The following is a 17016-nucleotide window of genomic DNA, read 5'->3' on the forward strand; positions in this document are numbered from 1 at the left end:
TAATCTCTTATGATCCTTTGTAGTTCTGTGGTGTAAGTTGTTTTTATAGGAAAAAAACTGTAAAAATACAAACACATGAGGCTAAATAATACACTACTAAATAACCAAGAGATCACTGAAGAAATGAAAGAGGAAGTCAAAAAATACCTAGAAACAAATGACAATGAAAACATGACAACCCAAAACCTATGGGATGCAGCAAAAGCAGTTATAAAGGGAAGTTTATAGCAATACAATCCTACCTCAAGAAACATCTCAGATAAACAACCTAACCTTACACCTAAAGCAATTAGAGAAAGAAGAACAAAAAACCCCAAAGTTAGCAGAAGGAAAGAAATCATAAAGATCAGAGCAGAAATAAATGGAAAAGAAATGAAGAAAACGACAGCAAAGATCAATAAAACTAAAAGCTGGTTCTTTGAGAAGATAAACAAAATTGATAAACCATTAGCCAGAGTCATCAAGAAAAAAAGGGAGAAGACTCAAATCAACAGAAATAGAAATGAAGAAGAAGTAAAAACTGACACTGCAGAAATACAAAGGATCATGAGAGATTACTACAAGCAACTCTATGCCAATAAAATGGACAACCTGGAAGAAACGGACAAATTCTTAGAAAAGCACAACCTTCTGAGACTGAACAGGAAGAAATAGAAAATATAAACAGACCAGTCCCAAGCACTGAAATTGAAACTGTGATTAAAAATCTTCCAACAAACAAAAGCCCAGGACCAGATGGCTTGACAGGCAAATTCTATCAAACATTTAGAGAAGAGCTAACAGCTATCCTTCTCAAACTCTTCCAAAATATAGCAGAGGGAGGAACACTCCCAAACTCATTCTACGAGGACACCATCACCGTGATACCAAAACCAGACAAAGGTGTTACAAGAAAAGAAAACTACAGGCCAGTATCACTGATGAACATAGATGCAAAAATCCTCAATAGAATACTAGCAAACAGAATCCAGCAGCACATTAAAAGGATCATACACCATGATCAAGTGGGATTTATCCCAGGAATGCAAGGATTCTTCAATATACACAAATCAGTCAATGTGATACACCATGTTAACAAACTGAAGGATAAAAACCATATGATCATCTCAATAGATGCAGAAAAAGCTTTTGACAAAATTCAACACCAATTTATGATAAAAACTCTCCAGAAAGTAGGCATAGAGGGAACTTACCTCAACATAATAAAGGCCATATATGACAAACCCACAGCCAACATCATTCTCAATGGTGAAAGACTGAAACCATTTCCTCTAAGACCAGGAACAAGACAGTGTTGTCCACTCTCACCACTTTTATTCAACATAGTTTTGGAAGTTTTAGCCACAGCAGTCAGACGAAAAAAAAATAAAAGGAATCCAAATAGGAAAAGAAGAAGTAAAACTGTCACTGTTTGCAGATGACATGATACCATACACAGATAATCCTAAAGATGCTACCAGAAAACTACTGGAGCTAATCAATGAATTTGGTAAAGTAACAGGATACAAAATTAATGCACAGAAATCTCTTGAATTCCTATGCACTAATGACAAAAAATATGAAAGAGAAATTAAGGAAACACTCCCATTTACTACTGCAACAAAAAGAATAAAATACCTAGGAATAAACCTACCTAAGGAGACAAAAGACCTGTATGCAGAAAACTATAAGACACTGATGAAAGAAATTAAAGATGATACAAATTGATGGAGAGAGATATACCATGTTCTTTGATTGGAAAAATCAACATTGTGAAAATGACTACACCACCCAAAGAAATCTACAGTTTCAATGCAATCCCTATCAAACTACCACTGGCATTTTTCACAGAACTAGAACAAAAAATTTCACAATTTGTATGGAAACACAAAAGACCCCGAATTGCCAAAGCAATCTTGAGAAAGAAAAACGGAGCTGGAGGAATCAGGCTCCCTCACTTCAGACTATACTACAAAGCTACAGTGATCAAGACACTATGGTACTGGCACAAAAACAGAAAGATAGATCAATGGAACAGGATAGAAAGCCCAGAGGTAAACCCAAGTGCATATGGTCACCTTATCTTTGATAAAGGAGGGAAGAATATACAATGGAGAAAAGACAGCCTCTTCAGTAAGTGCTTCTGGGAAAACTGGACAGCTACATGTAAAAGAATGAAATTAGAACACTCTCTAACACCATACACAACAATAAACTCAAAATGGATTAAAGACCTAAAGGTAAGGCCAGACACTGTCAAACTCTTAGAGGAAAACATAGGCAGAACACTCTATGACATAAATCACAGCAAGATCCACCTCCTTTTTGACCCACCTCCTAGAGAAATGGAAATAAAAGCAAAATTAAACAAATGGGACCTAATGGAGCCTAAAAGCTTTTGCACAGCAAAGGAAACCACAAACAAGACAAAAAGACAACCCTCAGAATGGTAGAAAATATTTGCAAACGAAGCAACTGACAAAGGATTAATCTCCAAAATATACAAGCAGCTCATGTAGCTCAATGTCAAAAATACAAACAACCCCATCCAAAAATGGGCAGAAGACCTAAATAGACATTTCTCCCAAGAAGATATACAGAGTGCCAACAAACACACAAAAGGATGTACAACATCACTAATCATTAGGGAAATACAAATCAAAACTACAATAAGGTATCACCTCATACCAGTCAGAACGGTCATCATCAAAAAAATCTACAAAAAATAAATGCTGGAGAGGGTGTGGAGAAAAGGGAACCCTCTTGCACTGTTGAAGGGAGTGTAAATTGACACAGCCACTATGGAGGTTCCTTAAAAAACTAAAAATAGAACTACCATACGACGCAGCAATCCCACTACTGGGCATATACCCTGAGAAAACCGTAATTCAAAAAGAGTCATGTACCACAGTGTTCATTGTAGCACTATTTACAATAGCCAAGACATGGAAGCAACCTAAGTGTCCATCGACAGATGAATGGATAAAGAAGACATGGCACATATATACTATTGAATATTACTCAGCCATATAAAGTAATGAAACTGAGTTATTTGTAGTGAGGTGGATGGACCTAGAGTCTGTCATGCAGAGTGAAGTACGTCAGAAAGAGAAAAACAAATACCATATGCTAACACATATATATGGAATCTCAAAAAGAAAAAAAGGGTTCTGAAGAACCTAGGGGCAGGAAAGGAATAAAGATGCAGACGTAGCAAATGGACTTGAGGACATGGGGAGGAGGAAGGGTAAACTGAGCCGAAGTGAGAGAGTGGCATGGACATATATACACTACCAAATGTAAAATAGATAGCTAGTGGGAAGCAGCCACATAGCACAGGGAGATCAGCTCGGTGCTTTCTGACCACCTAGAGGGGTGGGATAGGGAGGGTGGGAGGGCGACGCAAGAGGGAGGGCATATGGGGATATATGTATATGTATAGCTGATTCACTTTGTTATACAGCAGCAACTAACACAACAATGTAAAGCAATTATACCTCAATAAAGATGTTAAAAAGAATATTGACTGGAATGTATGCTTTGTGTGGGTAGAGAGCACCTCATATAAAAAGTCATCATGTATACAGTAGGAACAAAAGTGGTGTACTGCTCACCTCACAGAGTTGTAAAGAGAACTGAATGAGATAATTCATGTAAATTTCTTAAAACAATACACACACAATGTAATCAATATATATTCTAATCAATATAAAGATTGGCAAGATAATTTAAATTTTTTGTATTTTGTACTAAGTCTTCAAAATCTAGTATATATTTTACACTGAAACACATCTCACTTCATAGCGGTCAGTAGCTACAGGTGGCTAATGGATGCTGTTTTGGACAATGTAGCTTAAAAAAAATACAGGGTTAGCAGACATAAGAAGTAGCCATTCCCTTTAGGAGTAAGGGAGAGTGCTCGAGGAAGAAACTTGGAAGATCCATTACTTCTCCAAAGCCTGGATTAAGACCCCTTGGAGAGGGAATGGCTGTGGCCCACCTGGATGGCAAAGATGTTTGCTGTTGCAGGCTTAGGCTGGTAGGTGAGAAAACCACCTTGCTTGCGTGCTGAAGAGTTTGAAAGTCTCCCTCTATGATGTAAGAGAAACTTTCTGGGAAGCTGCCCTTCGGGATGCCCGTGAAACCTGCAACCCTGCTGGAGGGTGTCTGTCACTGGGTCAGCCACACACCACAGGCTGGGAAGGTGCCCACAGGCAAGGATGCTGACTGCTGGCAGCCACACCATGGAAGCAGCGACAAAAAGCCCTGGAACCAGGAAGAGAGTCCCTTCCTCTTACAGTGTTGTTTTGACACCCTTTGTAATATTAATGCTGGTTGGCAAAGGAGAAGTGTTACAGAGTCCTGCCCAATCACAAAGGGGGGCAAAAAGGGTAGACTTGGAGCTGAGAGGCAATAAATTGACAATTGGCAAAAAGCACGACTTATAATCTGCTTTATAGATCGAAGTATTTTCCTCAACAGTGCTTCCTCTTACCTAGGTGGAATTCCTACCATGGAATCATCCTCTACTCAAAGGAAGTATCAGCACTTTTCCCTGAAAGTTGCTGCTAAAAAGTATATGTTACTTACAGTAACCTGACGATGCATTAACCTGAATACACTGTCAGCTTAGGAAGTGGAGCATTCTGGTTGTCAATAGGACAGAAATGGTATTTTAGTGATAGAGAAGGGAGGTGGAGTACAGTAAGCCCTGGACACTAACTAGGTTCAGATTAAATTCCTAGGGGATGATGTAATGGATAAAAGGCTTTGCACATTTTTAAACCTTTCTGATGGGTATTGTTGGATACCACTTTCCTTTCTTTCCTTGCTATGAAAAAGCAATTCTAAGACAAACATTGAGAATTTAAAAAGTAGTAGAGGGGCTTCCCTGGTGGCGCAGTGGTTAAGAATCCATCTGCCAATGCAGGGGACACAGGTTCAAGCCATGGTCTGGGAAGATCCCACATGCCGTGGAGCAACTAAGCCCATGAGCCACAACTACTGAGCCCACATGCCACAACTACTGAAGTCCACGCTCCTAGAGCCCGTACTTCGCAACAAGAGAAGCCACCACAGTGAGAAGCCTGCGCACCACAAAGAAGAGTAGCCCCCACTCACCGCAACTAGAGAAAGCCTGTGCACAGCAGCAAAGACCCAATGCAGCCAAAAATAAATTAAATAAATTTTTTTAAAGTAGTAGGGTATGTCTTTAAATATTTTGAATACTAAGTGCTTTACTTTAGATCCTCTGTAAAATTTGGTTGAATGAATCAATTATATCATTAACAGAGTAAACTTTTTTTTTTTTCTTTAAATGCAGGATAAATCATCCAGCAAAGAAAAATCCAAGACACCAGTAAGAATGTTACCACAATTGCCTACGGTAATTTACCTATAGACTCTTATTGGATTTTTGCCCTTTTAAAAATGTTTACTAGTTTCAAACTTGTAAATAACTGAATTTATGATTTTGAATTTTGTGCTCAATTTGACTATTTTCTGATTGAGAAATTCTGAGGTGCACGTAAAAGGAAAAATAACTATCTTAATAAAGTAAGTGTAAGCTGTAATTTCCTAATAGTGTGTACAGTATGTTTGAATATTCTGGATAAAAGTATTTCCAAGATTATCTAGCAGAAAATATATCAGTGTTGGAATTAGGAGATGAAGCTTTGGGTTACATCCTCGTCACTAATGGCCCTGCCATCTGAGGGAGTCACTTACCTCTCTGAGCCTCAGTTTCTGAGTTTGAAAGTAAGAAGCGTTGATGACCTTTGAGATGCATCTTCTGGCACTGAAATGCTATTCCACAGAAGATTCTTCAGATCTTGCCATCCTTTTTATTATTATTATTATGACTAAAAATTGTCATTGTCCTGTGGAGGAGGCAGTTAATAGACATTTTCAGTTGACAAGTGCTGGGTAAGATGTACTTGACTGTGATAAATTTTACCATTTAGTAGTTATATTGAATTTAATGCCATTGAGTTTTGCTCTTGTAACTGCTGGAAGCTGAGCTTAAGTGGAGGTTCAGTGCAAACACTGTTTTTTTAAGAATTGTGATAAAATATACATAACATACAATTGATCATTTTAACCATTTAAAATCTATAGTTCATAGACATTAAGTACATCCATATTGTTGTACAGCCATCACCACCATCCATCTTCAGAACTCTTCATCTTTCCAAACGGAAACACTGTACCCATTAGACACTAATACCCTGTTTCCGCCTCTTGTCAGTCCATGGCAACAAGCATTCTACTTTCTGTCTCTATGTATTTGGCTACTATAAGTACCTCATAAGTGGAATCATACAGTATTTGTCTTTTTATGTCTGGCTTATTTCACTTAGCATAATGTTCTCAAGTTTCATCCAAAGCATTATTTTTTGAAAGATATTTTAAAAGCTGAGAACAAACTATAAAATTGAATTTGTGTTGCTTTATAGAGAAAGGTTCCTGATAATTTAAAGTGGAGGACATTTTTCACTTAGAAAACTTGAGTTAATATTCTTAGATAAAGTAAATGAACATTTCAAAATATACATTTTAATTGAAATTTTTTTTAATGATGCCAGATTCTATAGAATTGAGCCATAGCACCTTTTCTGTGCTTCTGCAAAATCTATCTTAAATTTTCTAGCTTAAAAGACAAGATTTGAAATGGAATAGGCATTTTCTGTTTAAAAATTTGACAAATTTTAAAAGAAAAAAATAAAAATTACCCATAGTTCGTTGTGTCTTATTAGTATATAGGTTTAGAGTTGTAAACTCAATTAAAATTTCCTGATTCAATATTCAGTGGCTGAGTTGAATAATAATCCTTTCCTGTCATTGGCATATAATAGTCTAAAATGCTTTTATTGGCTGATTTAAACTTGGTTTTATGTTCATATTTGGCCATATCTTACATGTTCTCAGCATTCATTTTCTCAGTTTCATGTGTGTTAAGGGAGATGATATTTTTAAGAGATTTAAAAAAATCCATTGACCAAAGCAAACAAACAATTTTCATTTGAATATTAAGGTTTGTACTTGGATAAAATCTTCCGGCAGTAGTTAAGCCCTAGAGTGATTTTCATTACAGACATTTATGCTTCTGGTGGTGATCCTTGTTGAAATCAAGGGTGAAGATGACCCAGTGCTGGTGGCTCCCAACCCCTCTGAGCTAGTGACCTGATTCCCACCCTTTGTGAACACCTTACTCATAGCCCACCCATGAATCTGAAATCCTTTATGGAGCAAGATGAGAGCGGAAGAATGGAAAGGCAGGCAGGGAAGGATGGAAAAGCATTGACTTATTAATTGTCTCAGCTTGTTTTCCTGTGAAAGAAGAGCCTGTAAAAAGGGCTTCTGTGCAGGTAGTTTATTTGAAAGTAGGAGTAAAGGGCTGGGAAGAGTAAAACTATTCAATAAAAGCCAGTACAAGCATGGGCTGTCAAGTTGGCCTGAATGTGAGAGGAAGACACAGATTCAATTGTCATTGTTTAAAAATATGTACATTCTACTTTAAAACCCACCCATCTGGGTTTCTTGAAGAGACATAGGTTCTAGCAACAGTGGGTCTGTGTTCTGTTATCGCAGTAACTGGCTCGAGCTAATTAGTTGTTGCCGTTTTAGGAGACGTAGGTTTTCTCCTGTTGGCCACAGTCCCCACCACCCCCTAACATTTCCCAGCACTGAAGCTGAGTGCCAATTAGCTATCATCACTACCTTTCCTCCCTCTTTCATGATACCTGCCAGAACTGTGTAGATATAAGAATTTATAACCCCTGCCTTAAACGATGGAATGAATTTGTGAGTTGCCAGGGTAATCTAGAGCTGCTGAAGCCATGAGAACAGGAAGATCCTTTGGAGTTGGAATGTAGAGGAACTCATTAGCATTGGAGTCCAGCACGGTGTGGCTCTAATTAAGATGGAAGGCTTAAAAAATCACTTGCCAATGTCTGTGGGTGAGTAAACTCTGTGGAATGAACACCTCAGTTAGGTAACAGGTGTCCACGTCAAACCAGCAGCAGAGCTTTTGGTGATGTGTCCCAGATGTCACACACCGTGCCATTCACAGACTTTAGTGACATTTGCTATTGGGTATTTGTGCCTTCTTTACAGATGTCCTAATTTGTTTGAGAAAACGTCTGTGTTTATACATTCTTACGCATTTCATGAAAAAAGTTTTTTTTGTCCCCTGACCTTGTTTTGTTAATGCTATCTAAATTTCATATTTCAGGTGAGTTCAAAGCCCCAGTGGCAGCAGGTGGCTCCATCATTCCACCTGAGTGTAAAGCGGGATGAAGGTATTCCAGAGCAGTTTAGTGTTAAAAATCAACAATCGTATGGTAAGAACTCTAATATTCTATCTTAGACTTGAAGGACATTTTCTAGAGAAAAAAATCACACAATATTTAGTTAATTAGAGCAATGAAATCGTAAACTGAAATATTTATGTAAAGTAGAAAAATTTATCCCAAGTGTGTTCCCTAAGAAAATAATTGAATCCGGTTCTTAGTTATTTCAGGCTGTTGTAAATGCTATAAAAGCTGATATTTTAGGAATTGGGATGTTTATAATAAAACTTTGATTTATTGTATTCAGAATTTGCCTCTGTATCAAAGACTAAAGGTTTTTCTAAGGGGGATTTTAGTAAGTTGTAAACATTACTTCTAAATTATTTATATTAATATTTTTGACTTATCAGATTGATTGTATTGAATATTAACATTTTTTTCATCATGGTTCTTTAAATTTTCTGAAATAGTTTTATATTCTGTTTTTATAATAATTTTAATCTTCATTTTAAGAAGGTTCTATGCAAATATAATTGAAAATCTGAGTTTATTAACATTAATCAAAATATAAAATAAATTAATGAATATTCTTGAAATAAAGTTTTCTCATGATGACATAAAATGAGAGTTAGTTTAACTTCCTCGTAGTGAAAGAAAATGTGGTTACTTAAGAACTTAAAGAATGTAGTTTTTTTCTTAAAACATGCTTCAGCATTTTATTCTAACCACTTAAATATTTTAGCTTACTTTTTAGATGACTAATTTATGCCTTTTTTTAAAAAATTCAAGCTGAGTACATGGAACGCTTTGGAAAAAAGGGCGGGTTACTCGACCAGATTGATGATAGTCATGCTGGACCATCTACTTCCAAATCAAAGAGCAAATCTCCACATAAAGAACGAGAAAACTTTAGAAGCACTCTTGTTAATGTCATTATGTAAGTTCTATAAGCTAACCGGTGTTATCCTCGTTAGAGCCCCTGGGAACTTTTTAATCTAAAATTATAAGAATTCTGCGCCTCTCTAAGGATGCCTGAAAGCCTTGTTGGAATGAGGTCAGGGTATAAATAACGAAAGACTGAGCTTAACTCTAAAGGTGTCTCACTTTTAAATATCATCAGCTGAAAAGGTATGTTGATGAAAATGATCAATTAAAAAAATCTATAATAGGGATAGGAGAGAGTTTTATTCAAGCCAAACTGAGGACTATAATCTAGGAGATACAGGTTCAATAAGCACTTGACTTGTGTTCCTCCAGACTACAAAATGGGGGAAGGCTTAAAAAGACAAAAACTACAAGGTTACAGTTAGTTTCATGAGTTGTTTATCAAGAAGTATAATTGGATCTGGCAAGAAGGAAGGATGCTTGTTAAGTAAGGATTGGTTGGGGTCCAAAATGGTTGCATAGTTACAAGGGGTTGTAGCTGGCAGCTGCCAGCAGATACTGTTTTGAGCATGGCTGGTGGTATCCTTGAATTTGATAACAGTTCAGAAAATTTAAGTTCTCAGTGATGCAGGAACATGTCTGAAACCACATCCACAATGGCCACCTGGCTCCATTTTAAATGCCTGAAGCAGTCACTCCATTTAGATTTTTAAATGCAATCTTTTCTTTAATGGTTAAAACAGATGTACAAGGCATGTTTGACGGGCCATAAGACAGGCTGTTTGAGTTAGCATGAAGTTCAAGCCAAATCATGTATAAGCCAGAAAGACTTCCCCGTACCTCAATATAGGAACATTTCTTCCATCAGGTGTCAATATTAATACTTGGTGTTGGTTGAGAGAGCTGAATGTCTGGGAATTCTGGTTGTAGGCATGCTGCCTGGTAGAAGATTTGGGGCAGTTATTTTTTTCCCCATCTTGTCTGTTCAGGTGATGTGGTGACTTCCCTGGCATTGTGGGTCTCCTTGTGTATAAAAGGAAGGAACTGGGCTGAAATGATCAGCAGTGTGATCAGGACAGGGCTTGCCCAGTCTGAAGTACAGATCTGTCTACGGAGGGCAATGCAGATGCAAGTCACCAGTTCCTCTTTGCCTGTTTTTTCACAACTTGACGCTAGTTGTTCAGTAGCCCCTTTCTTTCATCATGACTCTCAACGCACACACACTGCCATTGGTGAACAGAATTTAGTGACACATTACAGTAAGTCACTCACCCACAGAGCTCCATTTTACTGTCCCCATGTGACACCTTACTGGCTGGATAGGCATCTTGAGGGGAGGGCAGTGGTCACTGTGTGCTGACAAAAGGATGGCAGATATGTGGGCTCCTGTGCAGTTAGATCGTGGGCGTGTGCCTCTGCGAGAGTGGTTTGGAGTTTGCTTTTGCCAGGCACCACTAGACATTACCAGCTTGGCCCACTTACATCACTTTCTTCAATTAAGCCCTCTCAGAACACACGAACTTGGAGTAAAATCAACACTCTAAGCCGTGGGTGGGTAGGCCTCTGGTTACAAACTCATAGAAGCAATTTTTTCTCCTCCCAATGTCCTGGCCAAGACAAATGATCTTCTTGACACAACTTTCCTGTACCTGTCATTTTTCGTCCTCCTCTGGTTGAGGATAGAGCCCGTCTTGGGTTTCAGCTTCATACAGAGGTCTGGGTTTGAATTCTCCATTTAACTCCAGCCTACAGAATCATCTCCTGACCCCCATGGGCATTAAAGTCCAAGGCTCCGCCCCCCAAGGGCAGATGTAACCTTGGGGGTTGGCTGTTACTCTGCCTTGGCATTCCATCTTTTCCCTCCTGAGTATTTCCTTTTTTTCTTGTGAGCTCAGCTATGCATTCAAAGGAGCTTTGTGGCATATTATCCAGTATTTATAGAATGGTACTGGGAGGTTTTTCAGATTATCTTTGCTGCTGTGTTATAAGAAACAGAAGTCTCTTTTTAATCATTATGTCATTTTTAGTTATACCTTTAACAAACACTATATGGATGGTCTTATTAAAATTCAATCTTTGAGTTTCTGGACTTTAGTAGCATGTTTAATCCCATTTGTAGTTATTGGTATTACATATTTCTTATTTTGTATTTTCTATTTACTGTATGTTGCCTTTGCTTATTTAATCTTTTTTATTATTTCTATTGAATTGAATTTTCTGTCCCTTTATTCCTATTGGCTTAAAAGCTATCAAATATATTTTTATTCTTTTAGTGGTTACCCTAGCATTTAAAGCCACATATAATAACTTATATTTTTAAAAGTTTAAAATTCATTTGATCCATCTTCCCTCTGAATAATATGAAAGGACCTTTGAGTGCTTTAACTTAGCTCTGAACTTTCCTTTGCATTTTTCATGTGATTGTTTATTTCTACCAATATTTCTATAATATTTTAGTTTTACCAAGTCCTTAAACTCCCCATACTCTTTTTCTAAAACTCCTACTTACTTAGATTTACTAACATGTTTTCTAATTTCTTAGGAAGTTGCCTTTGTATTCCACTCCTCACTTCCGGGTTCATTTTTTTTTTTGGCTGAAGTTCTTCCCTTAGTAGTTCTTTCAATGAGGATCTGTGGAGAGTAAACTCGAGACTTTTATTTTTTGTAAAGGTCGCTACTATTTTGCCCTTACTCTTGAATTAATGACTAAGCTCACTACAGAGTTAAAGGATAATAGTAATTTTTTCCCTACAAATATGGAAAACATTGAAAAATATTAACAATTTTCCCCAAATAAAAATAGAATATATTTAAAGTGTACAATGTGATGATTTAATATACTTACACATTGTGAAAGGATTTCCAGCAATCAAGTTAACACATCCATCACCTGACATATTTACCTTTTTTGTGTGTGTGAGAGCCCTTAAGTTCTACTCTCTTAGCAAATGTCAATTACACAATACAGTATTATCTATAGCCACATGATGGCATATATTATTGTTGATGAGAAGGCTTTGTTGCTTTATTTGTTACTTCTTTGTTTGCAATCTGTTTGTACTGTCAGTTTGTCTTTTCAAAGCCTTCTATATAGTCTGTAAAAAAACAGATTTAGCGAGATATAATTTACATACCATTACATTCATCCATGTTAAAAATGTACAATTGAATGAATTTTAGTAAATTTCTGTAGTTGCACAACCTTCACCAAAATCCAGTTTTAGAATACTTCTGTCATCTACAAGTTCCCTTTTGCCCATCTCAGTTAATCCTTTCTACCACTGGTTGCCTCAGGCAATCATCGATCTGCTTTCTGTTTCTATAGCTTTATCTTTTCTACAATTTCAGATAAATGGAATTATACAGTATGTATGTTTTTGAAATCCATCTTGTTTACTGTTTCTTATTTGGGGCTATTATGAACGATGCTGCTATGAGCTTTGCATGCTGGTCTTTTTGTGGACATCTGTTTTCACTTCCGCTGCGTGGATACCTATTTATAGAAATTCTGGGTAGTGTAGTAGGTGTATGTTTAAATTTTTAAGACATTCCTAAGCTGTTTTCCAAATCATCATACTGTTTTACATTCCCACAGGAATGTATAAAGAAGTTTCTAGTTTCTCTACATTCTTGCCCACACTTTGTCTTTTGTTGTGTTTTGTCATTCTAACCATTCTAGTAAATGTGTTGTCGTATCTTATCATGGCTTTAGGTTGTATGTCTCTAATGACTAATAACGATGGACATCTTTTTTGTAGTTGTTTGGCATTCACATAATTTCTTTGGGGAACTGTCAACTTAAACCTATTGCCCATTTTAAAAAATTGGGTTGTTTGTCTTATTATTGGCTTGTAAGAGTTTTTTATATAGTGTCTATGCAAGTCCTTTATCAGATATATCTTCTGCAAGTATTTTCTCCCAGTCTGTGGCTTATCTTTCCATTTCCTTCCTGGCATTTTTTGAAAAGCAAACGTTTTAAATTTTGATGAAGCTCAACTTATCATTTTTTTTCTTTTATTGTTCATGCTTTTGGAGTCATATCCAAGAAACTTTTCCTATCACAAGATCATAAATATTTTCTCTTATGTTTTCTTAGAAGTTTTAGCTTAGCTCTAGTTTTAGTTTTAGCTCTTACATTTATGTGCATGCTTTATTTCAATGAGGTATCTGTGTTATGAGGTAAGGGTTAAGGTTAATTTTTTTGCATATAGATATCCAAATGTTTCAGCCTCATTTGGTGAAAAGACAATTTTCATTAAATTACCTGGGCATCTTTGTCCAAAATCATTTGACCATATATAGGGTTCTATTTCTCTTGCATTTACCTATGTGTCTGTATTTACACCACTTGTCACGTAGCTTTGTATTAAGTTTTGAAATCAGGTAGTTTAATTCCACAAAATTTATTCTTCTTTTTCAAAATTGTTTTGGCTATTCTAGGTCTTTTGCATTTTCATATACTACACTTTAAGATCAGCTTGTCAGTTTCTGCAAAAAAAAAAAAAAGAAAAAGCTTACTGAGATATAGTAGACAATGCATTGAAACTATAAATCAATTTTGAGAGAATTGCCATTTCAATAATATTGAGCCTTCCAGTCCATGAACATGTTATTTCTCTCCATTAAATTAGATTTTCTTTAATTGCTCTCATTAGTGTCTTGTATTTTTAATGTACAAGTCTTAGACTTTAAAAATATTATTCTTGAGTATTTTTCTTTTTGATGTGAATGAAATTATGTAATTTCATTTTCTGATTATTCTTTCTCTGTATATAGAAAAATCTATTGAGTTTTTGCTTGTTAATTTTATATCATAAGACCTTACTAAATGTGCTTACTAGTTCTGGAGCTTTTTAAAAGATTCCTTAGAATTTCCTACATATCAGTCATGTTGTCTGCAAATAATAGATTTATGTCTTCATTTTCAATTTAGATGCTTTTCATTTCTCTCTCTTTCCATTTTACACTTGTTGGGTCCTTCAGTACATTGTTTTTCTTTTACTTTTTTTTTTTTTTTTTTTTTTTTTTGGCGGTACACATGCCTCTCACTGTTGTGGCCTCTCCCGTTGCGGAACACAGGCTTTGGACGCGCAGGCTCGGCGGCCATGGCTCACGGGCCCAGCCGCTCCACGGCATGTGGGTCTTCTGCATCGGCAGGCGGACTCTCAACCACTGCGCCACCAGGGAAGCCCCAGTACGTTGTTGAATAGAACTGGTGATAGTGAAATTCCCAGTCTTATTGGGAACGTGTTCAGTCTTTCACATTTATGTAGGATGTTAGTTGTAGGTTTTTAAGATACTCTTTATTAGATTAATGAATTTCCCTTCTTTTCCTAGTTTGTTGAGAGGTTTCGTCATGAGTGGATGCTGGATTTCTGTCAGATGCTTTTTCAATGTCCATTGAGATGATCATTTGATTTTTGTCCTTTTTAAATATGGCATATTACATTAAATGATCTTCATATGTTAAACCTTGCATTCCTCTCACTTAGTCATTATGTATATGTAATATACATAATGGATTTGTTAAAATTTTAAGGATTTTCAAATCTACATTAATGAATGATATGGGACTGTACTTTTCTTGTGATGTCTTTGTCTGGCTTTGGTATCAGGGTACTACTGGCCTCATAAAATGAGTTAAGTGTTTCAACCTCCTCTATTTTCCAAATGAATTTGTGTAGAATTGGTGTTGTTTCTTCCTTACTTGTTTGATAGAATTTATTAGTGAGGCCATCTGGACCTGAACTTTTCTTTGTGGAAAGATTATTACTTACTAATTCAATTAGTTTACTTGATATAGATCTCTTCATATTTTCTATTTCTTCTTGAGGCATGTTTGGTACTTTTTTACCTTTTAGGAATATGTTCTTTTCATTTAAGTTGTCTAATTTTTTAAAAAATTATTTATTTGTTTGTTTGTTTATGGCTGTGTTGTGTCTTCGTTGCTGTGCACGGGCTTTCTCTAGTTGCAGCAAGTGGGGGCTACTCTTTGTTGCGGTGGCTCCTCTCTCTAGTTGCAGCAAGTGGGGGCTACTCTTTGTTGCGGTGGCTACTCTTGTTGCAGAGCATGGGCTTTAGGTGTGCAGGCTTCAGTAGTTGTAGCACGTGGGCTCAGTAGTTGTGGCTTGCAGGCTCTGGAGTGCAGGCTCAGTAGTTGCGGCGCACGGGCTTAGTTGCTCTGCGGCATGTGGGATCTTCCCAGACCAGGACTCTAACCCGTGTTCCCTGCATTGGCAGGTAGATTCTTAACCACTGTACCACCAGGGAAGTCCCCTGAGTTGTCTAATTTGCTGGCATAAAGTTGCTCAGATAATTTCCTTGCTGTCAGCCTTCCTATACGTTTCTTCCCATGGTACCTGTTGATTGCAACACGAAAGCCTTTTCTAGGGGTCTCCTAGGCAGATTGGTTTCCTTCCTGCATGAGTTATGGTCTGTGGTGTTCTCAGTTGTTTCACCTGTTCTTTATCTTCTTTTCATGTTCCAAAAATTTGTTGAAGTATCTACTCAGCTGATGACCCTCTAGTTGCTTTACAATCCTGGGTTCAAATTATTACCATTTTCATAGGAAAACTTGAAAAAAAAGGATGTTTATGTCACCATCTTGAACCAAAAATCTCTATTGATAAAGAGAAAAAATATCAATATAGTTCTTTCAGTTTTGAGAAATAAAGTACATCATATTTTCTCTTTAACAGGTAAAGTGTCTCCAGTATTGATTGATTTATTTCTGAATGGAATGTTGTTTTGATGGAAAGAGCATGACAGTTTAGAAGCACATATGGATGGGCAAATCCTTGGTTTTGTATTTAATTAACAGTGTGATGAAGGGGAAGTTATTTAATCTCTCTGACATTGTTTCTTCATCTGTGCAGTGGGGATAATTATGTCATTGTCTCCTGTAACAGTAGGTGTGAGGATTAGAGAAAGCTTCTATTATTGTTCCTAGCAGCAGGGTCTTTGCCTGCGGCCACAGAACGATAAAATTACAGAGTTTTAGAGCTGAAAGGATCTTCATTCTGACTGCAAGAACTTCTGCAGCCTCTCCTATAGCCCCTAACCTCCTCCCTCTTCACCTCTCCTGACCTTGCTGCATCCTTCTAGGTCCACATTACCCACACAGAGGATGAAGTTTGAGCGTCAGGATTCAGCAAAGTAGATAATATAAGCATTTCTTCCATTAAAAAACAAAAAAACACAACAATCCATTTATTAAGGTCATATACTTTATAGTGGCAGAGTCTGAACCCAGATGTCCTGATTCCTGAAGTACGTTACTGTCATTAGTATCTTATTACTATACAAACACCAAAATAACGAGATGATTAATTTTGCAGTTAAAATAACCCTTCTCTTTCCAGCCACAGAATATCCTGAAGATCTGAGACATTCCTGAGATATTCCTGAGACATTCCTGACACATTGCCTTGCCTCTCTTCTCTGGTCCATTTAGTTGAAAACAATAAGTCTAAAGTTCACAAGATAGTGGATTCCTAGATTTGCAAAAAACTAAGTCAGAAGATCCATTCTGGGTACCTACTTTGGTATGATATCTCAAGACAGATATTCAATAAACCTACAGTCTCCACTCACCGGACAGTTAGTGGGAAGAAGTATTTTATTACACAGCATCACTAACCTGTATCCATCCTGATGAAGTTGGGACCTGGAGCATGATACATTCAATGATAGAGAGGTTAAAGCTATCACAGAACAACTTATTTTCCTGAAGATGTGAACTTTTCACACATTGGAGCCCCAGAGGAAGTTACAAAATGTAGCTCATATCTGATATAGGTTTTGAACTGAATTATACCTAGAAACGTTATAGTATTATATGAACAGTTAGCCAATAATAAAA

General features: G+C 36.8%; 1 protein-coding gene across 1 annotated transcript in view; it reads left to right on the forward strand.

Annotated features, from left to right (window-relative positions):
* The first annotated feature begins 3121 nt into the window (after positions 1–3121).
* Positions 3122–17016, forward strand: part of DNAH7 (dynein axonemal heavy chain 7) — a 227248-nt gene continuing 213353 nt past the window's right edge. The window contains exons 1-4 of the mRNA XM_060151173.1: positions 3122–3175; positions 5303–5365; positions 8213–8321; positions 9060–9207. Of these exons, the coding sequence (XP_060007156.1) occupies positions 3122–3175; positions 5303–5365; positions 8213–8321; positions 9060–9207 (374 nt within the window). The remainder of the gene's footprint in view (positions 3176–5302; positions 5366–8212; positions 8322–9059; positions 9208–17016) is intronic.

This window comes from Lagenorhynchus albirostris, chromosome 6 (assembly GCF_949774975.1).
Source record: "Lagenorhynchus albirostris chromosome 6, mLagAlb1.1, whole genome shotgun sequence".
Lineage (NCBI taxonomy): Eukaryota > Metazoa > Chordata > Mammalia > Artiodactyla > Delphinidae > Lagenorhynchus > Lagenorhynchus albirostris.